The 17,596-nt window shown below is 43.4% G+C and overlaps 2 protein-coding genes across 8 annotated transcripts in view; one reads left to right on the plus strand and one right to left on the minus strand.

Moving 5' to 3' along the window:
- NUDT5 (nudix (nucleoside diphosphate linked moiety X)-type motif 5) overlaps positions 1-3,468 on the minus strand; it is a 31,612-nt gene extending 28,144 nt beyond the window's left edge. For 2 of the 7 annotated variants that reach the window (XM_011934223.1, XM_011934221.1), the window contains exon 1: positions 3,092-3,453. The gene's annotated coding sequence lies outside the window, so the exon portion shown is untranslated. Of the gene's footprint in view, positions 1-3,008 lie in introns of all 7 variants that reach the window. The other 5 variants (XM_011934224.1, XM_011934217.1, XM_011934220.1 and 2 more) reach the window with 4 other exon arrangements.
- Positions 3,283-17,596, plus strand: part of CDC123 (cell division cycle 123) — a 54,257-nt gene continuing 39,943 nt past the window's right edge. Inside the window, exons 1-2 of the mRNA XM_011934216.1 lie at positions 3,283-3,643; positions 5,939-6,010. Coding sequence (XP_011789606.1) covers positions 3,570-3,643; positions 5,939-6,010 — 146 coding nt within the window. The 5' untranslated portion in view covers positions 3,283-3,569. The remainder of the gene's footprint in view (positions 3,644-5,938; positions 6,011-17,596) is intronic.

The following is a 17,596-nucleotide window of genomic DNA, read 5'->3' on the forward strand; positions in this document are numbered from 1 at the left end:
AAAAAAAAAAAAATACAAAAAATACAAAAAATTAGCTGGGTGAGGTGGCACACGCCAGTAGTCCCAGCTACTCGGCAGACTGAGGCACGAGAAAAGCCCGAACCCAGCAGGCAGCGGTTGCAGTGAGCCAAGACTGCACCACTGCATTCCAGCCTGGGCGACAGAGCGAGACTCTGTCTCAAGAAAAAAAAGGATAATATTCTGATGTATCCTTCTTTTGTGCCATTTGCAGTAAAAAAAAATTTGGGTACCCACAATTGAATTCACTTATGGGTTTTTTTGTTTGTTTTTTCATTCTCTTCAGGTGTGGCAGTGGGGTGGGCAGGGAGGAATTAACGTTTACTGAAATTATGCCACTTGGTGATCTCCAGCAATCATTTACCAGGTGGTTTATAATCCTCACGTTTAATTCTGGTTGAGCAACAGTGAACTGACTGTAATGACCCTTGGGAAGGTGAATTGGTTACAGATGTATAGTAATGAGACTGCAAAAAACCACTTATAATAGTCCAGGCAGGACATAACAGGTCTGGAGTAGAGTGGTAGCAGTGGCAAGGTGATATTTAATTTCCATGAAGATGGTTTTAAGGGAGACTGGGACATCGGAAGAAAAAAGGGGTGATGCAGGGCTCAAATCTGTACACACTGTGTTTGAGATGATGGCAGACATCCAGGTGAAGAAAACCAGCAGACAGGTGAAAATATTAATCTAGGATGATTAGTCATGCTATGGATTCAGAGAAGGAAATGTGGTTTTTCATTATTTCATTAGGAATTGCACAATAAATCTCCTCCTCCATAATCACATGATTACTGACTTTTCAGCATGCAGGAGGAAAAGCAACTATTTCCACTGTCGAAAGGTTTTATTGGAGAAACTTGATGAATACAATGACTTCATGGCTTAGTGAAGACAACCACAGTGGTTCAAATACACTGAACGCTTATTTAGCTGTATCCGTTCAAAGTATTTGAGCATCTCCTATTTATAATGTCAGTTTATTTGATGCTAGTTAAATGTGTAACAAGTTACTTAAAATCAACTGTGATACTAAAAAGTCATTGAACACACTTCTAAAGTATACAGCCTGAATAAAAGGTATTTATAAAAATTCCTTCCCTGTAGTATCTATATATTTAAGCTTACAAACTTAGCTGCTTTTCTACACACAACTGCAATTCTATATTAAAGCTTTGCAACTGCCTTAACCTCTACACTCTTTTTTTTTTTTTTTCCGAGACGGAGTCTTGCTCTGTTGCCAGGCTGGAGTGCAGCGGCACGATCTCGGCTCATCGCAACCTCCGCCTCGCGGATTCAAGCGATTCTCCTGCTTCAGCCTCCCGACTAGCTGGGACTACAGGCATGCGCCAACACGCCCGGCTAATTTTCGTAATTTTAGTAGGGACGGGGTTCCGCCATGTTGGCCAGGCTGGACAAACTCCTAACCTCAGGTGATGCACCCGCCTCGGCCTCCCAGAGTGCTGGGATTACAGGCATGAGGCACCGCAACCGGCCTATGTTCAAATGTTTCTTGGGCTGTTAAAGTACTGCTCCTCGCAGAAGGGATGTGTTCCCGGAATCTGTTTTCTTCCGTACATTTATTCCTATCTTCATTAGAAAACATCTGACCTCAATAAATCCCCCAATGATGCTGACATCTCCTTCCGCTGCAATTTTTTACTTTCTAAGACAAATCAAAACAATTATTTGAGCGACCGCTCCTGCCTGCCATTAAGTCTTTCTGCCACCACCCTCCAGACATATATACAATATTGCTTCTTTCCCTCAAAATAGAAAGGACTGCATAATTCCGGATCAAGGCATAAATGAACCATTACTGTCCAACCCCCACCAACATACTCTGCAATATTATAATCTATTTACCTCTGCTTTGAAAATGTTATTCTTTAAAGCACTGCTTCCAACTAGCCACTTAGCCAGTAACATTTTTGAGAAAAACAAAACAAAACCTAAAACAATGTATATATTCCTGGGGGGAAGAGTTTCTAACTCAAAATACGCAGAGAATTCTGTTTATTATTCTAAGGAATACCCTTCTGAAGAGGCCTGCAGTCTGTGGGGCTGTTTCTAATTTAAAACTACTTAGGTGGACCAGGAAGAATGTACAGTTAAGGAGATATCTTTAGACACAGATGCCTCGCACAAGCCTAATGCTCGTAGGGTAAGCGACACGACTAGGGGTTAAAAGCGGCTGGTTGGTAGGCCGGGCGCGGTGGCTGACGCCTGTAAGCCCAGCACTTTGGGAGGCTAAGGCGGGCAGATCACCTAAGGTCAGGAGTTCGAGACCAGCCTGGCAAATATGGCGAAGCCCCGTCTCTACTAAAAATACAAAAATCAGCCGGCGTGGAGGCGCGCACGCTCTCAGCTACTCGAGAGGCTAAGGCAGGAGAATCACTTGACCTCGGGAGGCGGAGGCTGCAGTGAGGCGAGATTGCGCCGCTACACTCCAGTCTGGGCACAGAGACTCCGTCTCAAATAAATAAATAAAAGCAGCTGGTTACTTCTCATTCTCTTTAACGAAACAAAACTGAACTTTGCTGGGTGACAGGAGTGAAGCAAAGGAAAAAAGAAGGATAGTACAAGTTCGATTCGAATTCTTCCAGTCTTATGGTTCGATCACTGCAGGAATACTGATAAAAATCTGCGTTTTTCCAGGTTGATAACTTCTGCGAGGCCAGACTAAACGAATACAACGCTCCAAGGAGACAAGTCTCCTTTTATCTCCGCTTTCTCAAATTTACCTCTCGCCTTTTCCCTCCCAAAGCCGAACCCCCCAGGATCGTACAGGCGGTATTCCCTCTGCCAAGCATTCTACTCCTCTGCAGATGCTGCAACCTTTACACTGGAACCAACACTTAGCTGTGGTGTTCCCCACTTTCTTTACTCGGAGTAGCCCAGGCTCCTCCGCTCCAATCCCCCGTTTCCCTCTTGGGCGCCTGGACGCGTGCCAGCCGCAGCCTGGGAGACACCGCGCGGCTGCACGCACCATGCAGATGTGCTCCCTCTCCCCTTCTACTTCTCCTCCCCAAAGAGATTTTGTGCTGTGACTGGCCTGCCCCGGTTACTTACTCCAAGATGTAGGGGTGAAGAACGGAAGAGGACGAAATAACTAGCTGGAGGCAGCAGTGTCAGCCGATGCCGGTGCCACGGTTAGAGACACCGGCGCCTCTCGCGGTGCTAACAGGATGGGCGCGCGCCCTCCTCCCGGCATCCGTAGAACCCCGCCTTTGACCTAGCTTCAGGTGATTACTTTCCGGGTCAGTGTGTGTCTAGGGCAAAGACGGAGTTGTAAACTTCTTAAAATTCCTCTTTCAACATTTCAGTAATTCCTCTTTCGAGACTAAAGCTCTTTTTGTGTGCGTGTGTGTCAAGCGTATACCCCGGGATTCTCCTTCTCCGCTTCCCTTTCTCGCTGTTCCTTCTTGCTTTAGGGACCGGAAGAGTCCTTGAACCAAAATAGCTCGGCGGGCACTTCCGGGGCCGGAGCCCAGGGTTCCGGGAGGGTGCAGGCAAGAGAGGGAAAGGCAGCGGCGGCGGCAGCTGGAGAATGAAGAAGGAGCATGTGCTGCACTGCCAGTTCTCCGCGTGGTACCCGCTCTTCCGAGGCGTTACCATCAAGAGGTGAGATGGGAGGGGGTTCGTCCGGCCTACCGGCCAAAGGGAACTGCGACTTGTGAGCGAATCTTACTGCCATCCAAAAAATGCAGGCCTTCTAGCGACTGCATGGGAGGGAGTGTGTCGAGAGGGAAGTAGGTAAGCAGTTGTCTGCGCCCTGTTGCAAGCCAGCGAGTGTGCTGGCTAGGAGGGTCAGTTGTGGTTTCAGTGAGGGTCAGAGGCGGGAGGAGTAGTGCATTAACGCAGTTTAGGCTTGGGAGTTCACCACCACTACTTTTAGAATGGCCCCAGGCGCAAGGTGATCACTGCCCAAGGCCACTCGGTGGCTTAATTGCTTTTCGCCACCTCCCCAGAGGTTGGAGATTGGGAAGGTGAAAGGATACGTAATTACAGTTGGATACGAGAACAAGTACATAGATCTGTTGTATAGCATGGAGACTGTAATGACGATATACATGTAGTATTCTTGAAAAACGGAGAGTGGATGTTAGTGTTCTCATCACAAAAATAACTCTGTTAGGCAATGCATTTGTTAGTTAGCTACATTTAACCATTCCACAATGTATAAATACTTCAAAGCATCAGATGGGCGGCAACTATTAATATATACGATTTCGTCTCTCAGTTTTTTTAAAGGTGTTTATAGAAAATCTGGGGTTTGCACTTACTGATTTTCTGAGCCAACATTTCAGTAATTGCTGATTCATTATATAATGGTTTCATTCAATAAAGATTGGATATGTACTTGAAAACGTGTAATAGGCTCAGAATGGTCAGTTAAAACGTATAAGAAAAGTTTCAGGTTCTTAAATAGTATTGGAATGTCTGGTAGAACCTTGGATTCATTGTACTTAACAATTTCGTTTGTTAGCTTTGTAAGAGTAAGGTACTTAGAAAGGCTTATTTGTAATCAGCCAATATTAAAAAAGAAAATTGAGTAGTTTATAAATATAATTTAAATTTTTAAAGAGACTTTTAAGTTACAGAGTTTCACTTGAAATTGGTTAAAATTTAGTAGATTTTCAAACATAATAAGGTTTGTTAGATGAAATTGAAAGCCTGAGGAAGAACCAGGTTTTTTTTTTTTTTTTTTTAGACGGAGTTTTGCTCTGTCGCCCAGGCTAGAGTGCAGTGGCAGCGATCTTGGCTCACTACAAGCTTCACCTCCGGAGTTCACGCCATTCTCCTGCTACAGCTTCCCGAGTAGCTGGGACTATAGGCGCCCACCACCACCCCTGGCTAATTTTTTGTATTTTTAGAAGAGACGGGGTTTCACCGTGTTAGCCAGGATGGTCTCCATCTCCTGACCTCGTGATCCGCCCGCCTCAGCCTCCCAAGGTGCTGGGATTACAGGTGTGAGCCACCGCGCCTGGCCAGAGCTAGATTTTTGAATGTGAAATCGTACCTTTGATAAATCAAATACTTATTTTTAAAACCGAAGTAGCCCATGAATAATCTTTTTTGTGCACAAAACCATTTGTAATGTGCCAAAAAAAAACTTGATCCATAAATAAATGGGACGTAAGTCACTGATGTTGTGTTAACTTCCTGAAAGCAGGCTGTAAGCTTTTCACTTTTTGAAAATGTATATGCCTCAAGATCAAAATAATACCAACACTCTTAGGTATCTGTGGTAGGGCTTTTTGATAATTTATAATTTCAAGGTAAAAAACAAATTATCCCAAGACTTCAAATATGACTTTGCCATCCTTAATTATGATTATCTGAAACAAATTAAGCTAAAGCATGCCCAGTTTAAGCAGCTTTTATCTCTGGTGATCAGCTGAATAGAATGACAGCAAGACACATCCAAAAGTATCATGAATTCTTAGCTGTGGGTGCTCATTGCCAACCCAAGAATGGTTTCCAGATCTTGACTCTACTTCTGTCCTCTATCTTTAGAAGGTGACCAAACGCTAGTCATCTTCTGGTTTGTTTTGCTGCATTTCCTGTGTTGCAGCAAGTATCTGCTGGTCTCTGATTTCTTAAAGACACAGAAATGTTGTGCTCACTCAGAATCCTATTGAGCTTGTTGCTTTCATACTATGATTTCCATCTGGTTGTTTGGATTTGGCTGATCTTTGTGGCAATAAGGTGAACCGCACTATTTAATCATATTATTCTAATTCCTTGTCTGCTGCTACCAAACGTACATCATTAACATTTTCTACTTTATATTAAATAAATTTGTATTATATTAAATAAATCCAAAATCAATCAAGTGTGGACATTCTTCTCTCTGCTTATAGTTGATCTTTTAAAATGATGCCTTTTTTAGTGTGTGTTTTTTTTTTTTTTTAGTGTCATTCTTCCACTTCCTCAGAATGTGAAGGATTATTTACTCGATGATGGAACTCTGGTGGTTTCAGGAAGGTAAAGTATTTTAGAAAAAAATTTATTAAACTTTATCATAAAGAAGCACATAAAATGAATGAATTAGCTGAGGCACCATTCTCTCCCTTTAGCTCTTATTTCTCTCCTAGCCAAAATGATGTGCTGATCTTTGTCTCATATTCCTTGTCAATGCTCACTTAATATTTTCAACATTAAGTACTTTTCCCTCTAATAATTACAAGTTGTGAAATTGAGCAGTTCCTTTCATCTCTGTCTTTAGAAAACATTTATGATGACAACTTTTCCTTCTGAAGGTAGCAGGGTGGGGGAAGTACACATTAAAGTTCTTTGAGATCCTTCAGTTTTGACGATTAAAAATTCATTGTTGCAAATAGAAAGCTTTATTAGGCTTTATCATTTAATTCCTCAACATTTTCTTCCCCACAATTGACCTACCGTGGCCCCACCTCCACTTTCTAGAAGATGTTCAGGTAGTTTCCCTATTTATAGAATAAAGGGAAGAAATTACTGTGTTTCAGTCTTTTGGATGCAAACTTGAAAACACTGAAGAATCGTAGGATTTAGTGAAGTTCTCATTTTTTCATTCGAGTCTGCTCAGCATTCGAGTCTGCTCAGAAGTCACGTTATGAGTGTTCAGCCCTCACCAGCCTTTCTAAAATAGCTTGATAGTAACCCTATGCCCTGACCTCCCTTCAATGTTCTGCATAACACTTCCTTCCACCTGACAATTGTTAATTGTTCCATTAGAATGCAGTTTCATGAAAACAGGGACTTGGCCCATTTGTTCACCCCAGCTGGTGGGACAGTGCCTGATGCAGCAGAGGTGCTTGATAAACATTTGTTGGATGAAGGAACTCTAGAAATACAGTAAGAATTGTGTGTTTTCAGTAACACTAAGCGGACCCCATATTTTTGCCTGTTGGGTTTTTAGTGTGGTTTTCTGGATTGTATTTCTGTTTCTGGTATTCATAGCGCCTCAATAACCGGAAAATTATTAATGTAGCGCCTCATTAACTTTGAGTAATTTGAGGCTAAGGAAACAGTAGGAAAGTCAGACAGGTCTCAACTTTAGGATATTTACAGATATAATTTTTTTTGTTTTGTTTTTCTTTTGAAATGGAGTCTCACTCTGTCACCCAGGCTGGAGTGCAGTGGCGTGATCTTGGCTCACTGCAAGCTCCACCTCCCGGGTTTGCACCATTCTCCTGCCTCAGCCTCCCGAGTAGCTGGGACTACAGGTGCCTGCCACCACACCCAGCTAATTACTCACTGCAACCTCTGCCTCAAGTGAGTTCAAGTGATTCTCCTGCCTCAGCCTCCCAAGTAGCTGGTGGGACTACAGATGCCCGCTACCACGCCTGGCTAATTTTTTGTATTTTTAGTAGAGACGGGGTTTTACTCAATCTCCTGGCCTCTTGATCTGCCTTCCTCGGCCTCCCAAAGTGCTGGGATTACAGACATGAGCCACTGCGCCCGGACTTTTTTTTTTTTTTTTTAAGATGGAGTTTTGCTCTGTCACCCAGGTTGGAGTGGAGTGGCTCAATCTCAGCTCACTGCAACCTCTGCCTCTCAGATTCAAGTGATTCTCTTGCCACAGCCTCCCAACTAGCTGGGACAACAGGCGTGCGCCACCGTACCCAGCTAATTTTTATATTTTTAGTAGAGATGGGGTTTCACCATGTTGGCCGGGCTGTCTTGAACTCCTGACCTTAGGTGATCCACTCGCTTCAGCCTCCCAAAGTATTGGGATTACAGGCGTGAGCCACTGTGCCCGGCCAGTTTTATTATTCTCGAATATATATACCTATTTGCTTTGTAAATGAGCTTATAAATAATAAGATTATATAAATGAGACTATAAGTAAAATAGCTTTTAATATTAAAAAATAATTGGTAAATCTCAGTAGGGTGAACATATTGAAGAGCTCCTATGCTGATTCTCACTGGCCAGATGTTTGCATGGCCTCTGGCTTAGGCAAGCACTGATGTTAAATACTGTGAAACAGGGCCGGGCGTGGTGGCTCATGCCTGTAATCCCAGCACTTTGAGAGGCTGAGGTGGGTGGATCACCTGAGGTCAGGAGTTCAAGACCAGCCGGACCAGCATGGTGAAACCCCATCTCTACTAAAAACACAAAAATTAGCTGGGCCTGGTGGTGGGCACCTCTGATTCCAACTACTTAGGAGGCTGAGGCAGGAGAATTGCTTGAACACAGGAGGCAGAGGTTGCAGTGAGCCGAGATCGTGCCATTGCACTCCAGCCTGGGCGACAAGAGCTAAACTTCGTCTCAAAAAAAAAAAATACTGTTAAACAATGAGATATGATGCTTTACAGTAAGCCACAAATCACATAGGGATCCTGCCCTTTTGGAGTTGACAGTAAAGCTTCATATTTTGTGAAAGCCGACATGGCATAGTGCTGTTTTGTTAGTCAGACAGCCTAATTTTAAGTAATATCTTTGCTATTTTCTAGCCCTTCCCTCTGTGCCTCAGTTTTCTTGTCTGAATATGGGGCAAATGACAGTACAGAACTTACTTTATAGGGTCATTGCAAAGATAAAAAGTGATAATATGTAAAATGGTCAGTCTAATGCCCAGTATATTGTATGCTCTTAAGACATGCAACTACTTTTATTATCATTAGTCTTAGGTGAACATGGCAAACACACAAGAGAATATGTAATGAAAACTGGGATGAGTGCTATACAGAAAATGGGATGGTCATTGCCCTTAAATTGCTGGGAGAGCTGAGGATCGCGAGGAGGGTCAGGGAGTGCTCCGAAGAAGGATCTTTGGAGCCTCTGAGATGTGAAGATTGGAGAAGTGTAGTCAGTTGAAGGGCAAAGGGAAAAATCTTCCAGATGGGGGCAACAGCATTAATGAAGGCTCTAGGCCTGGAAGATCTTGACATACAAGAAGCTTGGAAAAGGTCATGTAGCTAGAGTATAGGGAGTGAGAGAAGGGTAAGTGGCATGAGATTCACAGTTGATGACATGAGGGAGGACAGTTAAGGTTAGGGGGGTGTGTGGGAGTCATGTTAAAGATGCTGGAATTTATTCTGAGAATGTCAGGAAGGTGTTGAAGGGCTCTGAGCAAGAGAATGACTTGATCAGATTTCAGTTTCCGGGCAGTGTCAGGTGACTGTGGAAATGGAAGACGGGTTAGGAGGATATTGCACTGGACTGGGTGAGACCTGCTAGTGGCTTGAACTAAGATGGTGACAGTGGCGGGGGGAGGAAGTGGGTTTCAAAAGATGGAGAGCTTGCAGCTTCAGAACTTGAAGACAGGGATGTGTCAAGAATTCCTCTCAGATTTCTGATAGAACGACTAGATGAATGAAGATGTCATTTGCTCAGGTTGAGAGAAGCGTTGTCTGTTGAGCCTTTTTGAAAACTCACAATCTGTTGAGAATTTTGAAGGTTAGTAGTTTTAGATTAGGTTACTTTTACAGATAAAAACTTGAAATTTTTAAGTTTAATTTAAATGAGGTACATTTATGATAAAATGTGTAGTATTTTTTTTTTTGAGATGGAGTCTCCCTCTGTCACCCAGGCTGGAGTGCAGTGGTGCGATCTCGGCTCACTGCAAGCTCCGCCTCCCGGGTTCACGCCATTCTCCTGCCTCAGTCTCCCAAGTAGCTGGGACTACAGGCGCCCGCTACCGCGCCCAGCTAATTTTTTGTATTTTTAGTAGAGACAGGGTGTCACCGTAGTCTCGATTTCCTGACCTTGTGTGATCCGCACGCCTCGGAAAATGTATAGATTTTAAGTGTACAACTTGGCAAATTTTGATAAATGGTTACACCTATTTCACCATCACTCCATTCAAAACATGGAACACTTTCAATCCCCAGAAAGGTTTCTCTTATCCCTTTCTTAGTTTTGTCAGTTCTAGAATTTCATATAAGTGGAGTTACATAGTATGTATTCTTTTATGTCTGTGTAAGTGGAAAAAATACCGTTTTTCCTCTGCTCTCACACCACCACAGTCAACACAGAAGACCTCTGTGACCACATGTGTGGGGTTTTCTTCCCACCAAGAAGCAACCAGTTCTGAAGCAGACGCCAGCTGAGGGTCCTCCAGTCCAATTCAGTCTGCCTGGAGGAGCATCAGATCGCACAGGTTAAGGGCTCAGTCTCACAAAGACTGTCCCCCAGCCTGATGTCAATTGCAAGCCCCAGGTTCCTCTCCCTGGGCATCTGACCAGGCAGCTAGAAATGAGTGTCCCCTCCTTGGGTTTGATTCATTTGCTAGAGCAGCTCGCAGAACTGAGGGAAACATTTATTTAGGTTTACCGGTTCCTCATAGAGGATGTTACAGCCCTGGTGTGGTGGCTCATGCCCGTAATCCCAGCACTTTGGGAGCCCGAGGTGGGCAGATCGCTTGAGGTCAGGAATTTGAGACCAGCCTGGCCAACATGGTGAAACCCCATCTCTACTAAAAATACAAAACTTAGCCAGGCGTGGTGGTGCACTCCTGTAATCCCAGCTATTCAGGAGGCTGAGGTAGGAGAATCACTTAAGAGTCAACCCAGGAATTGGAGGTTGCAGTGAGCCGAGATCGCACCATTGCACTCCAACCTGGGCGACAGAGCAAGACTCTGTTTCAAAAAACCAAACAAACAAAAATAAAGGGTATTAATAATGGATACAGATGAAGAATGTGTAGGGTGAGGTGTGGGGGAAGGGATGCAGATCTTACGTGCCCTCCCTACATGCGCCACCCTCCAGAAGCTCCATGTGTTCAGCTATCTGGAAGCTCTTCGTACTTTACAAGAAAGTGGGAGATGGCTATGAGGTCTGCCATGGACCCTAATTCTTCATGCCTCATCCTCCATTGCTTCCACATACAGCGCCTGCCTAAAATTTTCTCCAGACTCTTGTAAGGTATAGTCTTATTTACAGTTATAAGTTAGCATACTGTCTGGGTTCAGTAAATATTGGTTGAATGAGTGAATGAACATGCTTATCCTACTTTCTCTCCATGGTAACCTCTGCTGAGTTCAATGAATAGAATAGGCCAACTGTGATGTCTCGTTTACCTTGTTTGCCGAGTCAGATCTGATGGTGATGGTTTCCTGGAGTGCCATGTAGAGGAGTCTGAAGCTGCCTCCAGGGTTCAGTGAGAAAGCTTGCTTGGTTTGATTCTCGTTGCCTGTAGTGAGTGTGGGAAAGGAGGCTAGCAACGTGCATTTCTGGTATAGACAGTGATTCGGTTTCACTGAACACTTATTTCCTTGCCTAGTATGAGATGAGTACTAAGCTTGATACTAGCATAACAAGATGAGCGGGGCATCGTACCGTAGGAGTCTAGGCTTATTAGCAAGTCAAACATATGTACGTACATATATATACATACATACATACATACATGTCTGAGATGTGTTGCAAAAACTGTTTTTGAATAAAAGCATCAACCAGCTGTGGTGGCTTATGCCTGTAATCTGGCACTTTAGGAGGCAGAGGTAAGAGGATCACTTGAGGCCAGGAGATGGAGACCAGTCTGGCCAACATAGTGGGGCCCCATCTCTACAGAAAACTAAGAAGTTAGCTGGGCCTGTTGACACACACCTGTAGTTCCAGGTGCTCAGGAGGCTGAGGCACAAGGATGGCTTGAACCCAGGAATCGGAGGCTGCAGTGAGCTATGATCATGCCACTGCACTCCAGCCTGGGCGACAGAGCAAGACCTTGTCTCAAAAAAGAGAAGCATCAAGTGTTCTGATAAGTAATGTATTTGGGGTTTAATTAATCACTGTAAGCTGGGCTTATCCAGAAAGTCTTTACAGTAAGGTGATACTTGAACTGAGCCCACACGCTGTGTCTGATGCAGATGGTACCTCCCTTCCAGTCACTAATCCTCATTGTCCCTTTTTGGTCTCTAGTTTTTTCCTGACCTTGTCTGCCTTAAGGCTGAATAGTAAAATGAGTTGAGCATCCCTAATTGGAAAATGTGAAATCTGTCCAGATGGGTGCTGAGATAGTGCCATTTTTGCTTTGAATATTTTATAAAATTATCTTTGGGCCATGTGTATAAGATGTATATGACACTGACACATAAATGTTTTTTCTAATTTTAATTTTTCAAGTTTTAGTTTTTGTGGGTACATAGTAAGTGTACATATTTATGGGGAACATGAGATGTTTTGATCCAGGAATGCAATGTGACATAAGCACATCATGGAGAGTGAGGTGTCCATCCCCTCAAGCATTTATCCATTAAGCTGCAAACAATCCAATTATAGTCTTTATTTTTAAATGTACAGTTATTATTGACTGTAGTCACTCTGTTGTTCTATCAAATAGTAGGTATGTGGTCCGGTGCTGTGCTCATGCCTGTAATCCAAGCACTTTGGGAGGCCAAGGTGGGCGGATCACCTGAGGTCAGGAGTTCAAGACCACCCTGGCGCAAAATGGTGAAACCCTGTCTCTACTAAAAATACAAAAATTAGCCAGGCATGGTGGCGGGCACCTGTAATCCCAGCTACTCAGGAGGCTGAGGCAAGAGAATCGCCTGAACCTAGGAGATGGAGGCTGCAGTGAGCCAAGATCGTGCCACTGCACTCCAGCCTGGGCGACAGAGTCAGACTCTATCTCAAAAAAAAAAAAAAAACAGTAGGTCTTATTCATTCTTTCTACTTTTTTGGTACCCATTAACCCTCACCTCTTCACAGTCCCCTGCTACCCTTCCCAGCCTCTGCTAACCATCCTTCTACTCTCTGTGTTCATGAGTTCAATTAGTTTTTAGATCCCACAGATAAGTGAAAATGTGATGTTTGTCTTCCTGTGCCTGGCTGACTTCACTTAACATAATGATACCTGTTTCATCATGTTATTGCAAACAACTGGATCTCATTCTTTTTTTATGACTGAGTACTACTCCATTGTATATACGTACCACATTTTCTTTATCCATTCATCTGTTGATGAACACTTAGGTGGCTTCCAAATCTTAGCTATTGTAAACAGTGCTGCAACAAACATAGGAGTTTATGTTTAGACTTGGGTCCCATCCCTAAGATAATCTCATATATATGCAAACACTGCAAAATCCAAAACACTTTTGACCCTAAGCATTTTGGATATAGGATCCTCAACCAGTAGATGCCAATTATAAAATACAGTAGGCAGATTTATATTTTGATTCTTCACAATTCTGTGAAGTAGTTGCTATTTTCCCAATTTTTTAGATGGCATATTGATGCAAAGTTCTTGGCTGACAGTGGTAGAACTGAGATATGTAAACTATGCTTGCCTGCCTCCAGAGCCACCGTTCTGGTGTGCCAGCTCTGTGTAAGATGTAGGATAGAAAATACAGCATCCTAAATATTAGCACTATACTTTATCCATTTAGTTCTCTGCATGCAGAGGGTTACCTTAGAAAGCCAAGTCTAATATAAACTTGCACTTTTTTTTTTTGAGACGGAGTCTCGCAGTGTCACCCAGGCTGGAGTGCAGTGGCGCAATCTTGGCTCACTGCGACGTCTGCCTACCGGGTTCAAACAATTCCCTTGCCTCAGCCTGCCAAGTAGCTGGGACTACAGGTGCCCACCACCACGCCCAGCTAATTTTTTTTGTATTTTAGAGATGGGGTTTCACCATGTTGGCCAGTCTAGTGTTGAACTCCTGACCTCGTGATCCGCCCACCTTGGCCTCCCAAAGTGCTGGGATTACAGGTGTGAGCCACTGTGCCCAGCCAAACTTGCATATTTTCATACATTGTCACCTTTAACAGTGAGTAAAATTTGTCATACTTTACAGTAGGCATTGCAATAAGTTCTGAAAAACTATATGAATACATTGATAACAAGTATGTTTTTAAAAATGTATGTTGTTATACTAACAAAAATGATAAGTGATTTTTAGAGTGGTAGAATACATTTTAATATTTCATCTTATATTGTAAGATTAGTTAAGCCATGTTAAAGGTAATGTTGCATTTAAAAATGTTATGTGGCATTTGAAAGGAGATGGAAGAGGGAAAGGCTGGTCTCTTGGGCATGGATTCACATGCTGACAGTGTGTTAGCATTTCCACTATAGAATAGTTCTTAGCTTTGACTGGTTCTTAGCTTTGTGAATCTGGAAAAACAAGAATTACAAAGAGTTGATTAAAACTTGGGGAAGACCAGGTGCGGTGGCTCACACCTGTAATCCCAGTACCTGGGGAGGCCGAGGCTGTTAGATTACCTGAGGTCAGGAGTTTGAGACCAGCCTGACCAACATGACGAAACCCCGTCTCTAGTAAAAATACAAAAATTATCCGGGCATGAGGCTGGGCACAGTGTCTTATGTGTGTAATCCCAGCACTTTGAGAGGCCAAGGCAGGCAGATTAGAAGGTCAAGAGATTGACACCATCCTGGCTAACATGGTGAAACCCTATCTCTACTAAAAATACAAAAAAATTAGCTGGGCGTGGTGGTGCACACCTGTAGTCCCAGCCACTCAGGAGGCTGAGGCAGGCGAACCGCTTGAATCTGGGAGGTGGAAGTTGGAGTGAGCTGAGATCGTGCTACTGCACTCCAGCCTGGGCAACAGAGCGAGACTCTGTCTCAAAACAAACAAACAAAATTGGGGAACTGGCACACATTAACCAAAGTCACAGCAGACTGATTGATAAGCCAGATTATTTATTTCTTGATCTGCAGAGGAGGATATGGTATGCCTTTCCAGTGTACTACTCGGAAAAACACTCAGCACACAGTACACCCTCAGCAGATGTGAATGGAATTACTCCCTGTAGCTTCTTATTTCTTGATATACTCACATTCATATTTCTTAATATTATCTCCATCTTTAATATTATTTCATGACTTTCCATTATGATGTGTGTAGGTTTTAAGATTTAGCTCTTTATCTTTTTTTTTTGAGTCAAAGTCTCACTCTGTTGCCCAGGCTGGAGTGCAATGGTGTGATCTGGACTCACTGCAACCTCTTCCTTCTGGGTTCAAGCGATCCTCCCATGTTATCCTCCTGAGTAGCTGGGACTACAAGCATGTGCCACCATGCCCGGGTAATTTTACTTTTTTGTAGAGAGAGGGTTTCGCCATGTTGCCCTGGCTGGTCTTGAACTCGTGGGCTCAAGGAATACACCCATTTAGCCTCCCAAAGTTCTGGGATTACAGGCGTGAGCCACCATGCCTGGCCTCTTTATCTTCCTTACCATTTTTGGTTAAATCAGTAGGCGATGTTTACAATATCGTGTCATTACCACTGACTACAGAGCCACATTGTGTACTATGATTATCTTTTCTTTTTTGAAATAACTTTGTTTTCCCTGGAACTGATAATCATGTTTTTAAAATGTGCTTTATTTTTTGTGTCTATCACTAATATCTTACAGATGTTGCAATAGACAGGTCATAGGTCTTTTAGTTATTTTTCTAAACCTTCCAGTGCAGTTCCAAACCTAGCAGTTGCGTTTTTCTTTTCCTGGAGATCTCATTTTAGCAATCTTCCATTTTCCCGTTCCCGTTGGAGCTGGCAGTTCTGCAGGTTTGGTGTACAGTTGTCAACTTGGGACTTTTCTTCTGTGCTAAATTTTCTGTGCCTTGGATTCCACATTATTGTTTCTCTTGGTTTATTCGGTTTGCTTTATTGGAGCACATGCTCTACAATGCATAGAAGGAAAAACTTTTGGGTCTTTGCATGTCTGAAAAAATTTTTATTCTTCTCTTAGACCTGATAGGGTGTAGTTTTTTATCTTCATGTGGCAGAAAATTGCCGTCTGTTTCCAAGACACAGCCCACTGTATTTTTTTTTTTTTTTTTTTTTTTTTTTTTTTTGAGACAGAGTTTCTCTCTTGGAATTCAGTTGCACCATCTTGGCTCACTACAACCTCCGCTTCCCAGGTTCAAGCAATTCTCCTGCCTCAACCTCCAAAGTAGCTGGGATTACAGGTGCACGTCACCACGCCCAGCTAATTCTTATGTTTTTAGTAAAGATAGGGTTTCTCCATGTTGGCCAGGCTGGTCCTGAACTCCTGACCTTAAGTGTTCCACTCGCCTCAGCCTCCCAGAGTCCTGGGATTACAGGCGTGAGCCACCACGCCCAGCCCAGAATGACTCTTGAAGCCAGTCTGAATTAGAGGAATGGGAAAATAAATGCCATTTCTAGATGGGAGGAGTGGCAAAGTCACTCTGCCAAAGGGCATGTCTAAAGAGATTGGAAGCGTGGCCGGGCGCGATGGCTCTCGCCTGTAATCCCAGCACTTTGGGAGGCTGAGGCAGGCGGATCATGAGGTCAGGAGATCAAGACCATCCTGGCTAAGATGGTGAAACCCCGTCTCTACTAAAAATACAAAAAATTAGCTGGATGTGGTGGCCGGTGCCTGTAGTTCCAGCTGCTCGGGAGGCTGAGGCAGGAGAATGGTGTGAACCCAGGAGGCGGAGCTTGCAGTGAGCTGAGATTGCGCCGCTGCACTCCAGCCTAGGCGACAGAGCGAAACTCTGTCTCAAAAAAAAAAAAAAAAAAAGATTGGAAGCATTATTGTGTCCATTTTTGCCCATTTAAGGTATTTTTTTCTCCATTTATTGTGTTAAGTACTTGGTGAGCCCTTTCATTCTAAAGACTTAAATTTTCTTGTTTTGGGCTATTAAAAAAGAATCTTTGATAATTTCCTCTAATTTCTTGCTTCTCTTTCTGAACCTCCTGTTATTTTGGTGTTTGATCTTTTGGCTTAATTCTCTGAATTTTGTTATGTCTTCTCTATTTTCTCTTTCCTTGTCTTTTTTGTTCTACTTTCTAGGTAATTATTTTTCCATTCTGTTGAATTTTAAAATTTCACCTGTCATGTTTTCAGTGTCTACAAGTTCCTCTGTTCCTTTTTTATAGCCTCCTCTTCTCCCTTAATGGATGTGACATCTTTTATATTCGAGGGTATTAATGATTTTTAAAAATATCTTTCATCTGGTCCCTTTATTGTCTTTTTTTCTTCCATGCCCCTTTTTTCTCTCCTTTTTGAAAACGCTTTTCATCTTGGAGTTTTTCTTCTGTTTTCTAATCATTGTAGGCCTTCATTCATATTTAGGAGTGAGGAGGACACACACAGACAGACATTTGCAAACTTTGTGTACCTGGGTGCAGCTTGATGCCTGAGGATGCCAGCAGGCAGCAAGCACTGATGGAAGGTTCCCAGAGAATGGTGTGTCCTCTGGAGTTGCTCAGTTTCTGCCCGGAAGAATCCTTTAGTCTGTCTGTGTTGTGGGAGCAGGGTGGGAGGAAGGGGACTAGGGGTCGCAGTGTTCAGTTGGACTTTCCTGTAACTTCTCATCATAGTCCAGTCCAGCGTTTCACCCCCGTATTCATCTGGGCCGTTGTGTACCTGAACCCTCTTGAGTTCATTTTTTCCAGAGAATAAATCTGCTGCCCACAGGGGCTGAGGAGGATTTGTTGCTAGGGTGTGCAGGGCAAGGAGATGGATGTATCTCACTGCTCCCTGGATGGACTCCAGAGCTTCAGTTCCATGTTCCAGGATAACTCTAAGTTCTAACCTGTTGCTCCTTGACGTATCCCTCCCCGTGGCTTTCTGTTCTCCAAACTGTGGTCGCCATCTTGCTTCTATGGTTGATTCCTTTTCACTTAGTATTGTCCTCGGGACCTTTCCTCTC

Source organism: Colobus angolensis, unplaced genomic scaffold, assembly GCF_000951035.1.
Source record: "Colobus angolensis palliatus isolate OR3802 unplaced genomic scaffold, Cang.pa_1.0 Scaffold133, whole genome shotgun sequence".
Taxonomy (NCBI): Eukaryota; Metazoa; Chordata; class Mammalia; order Primates; family Cercopithecidae; genus Colobus; species Colobus angolensis.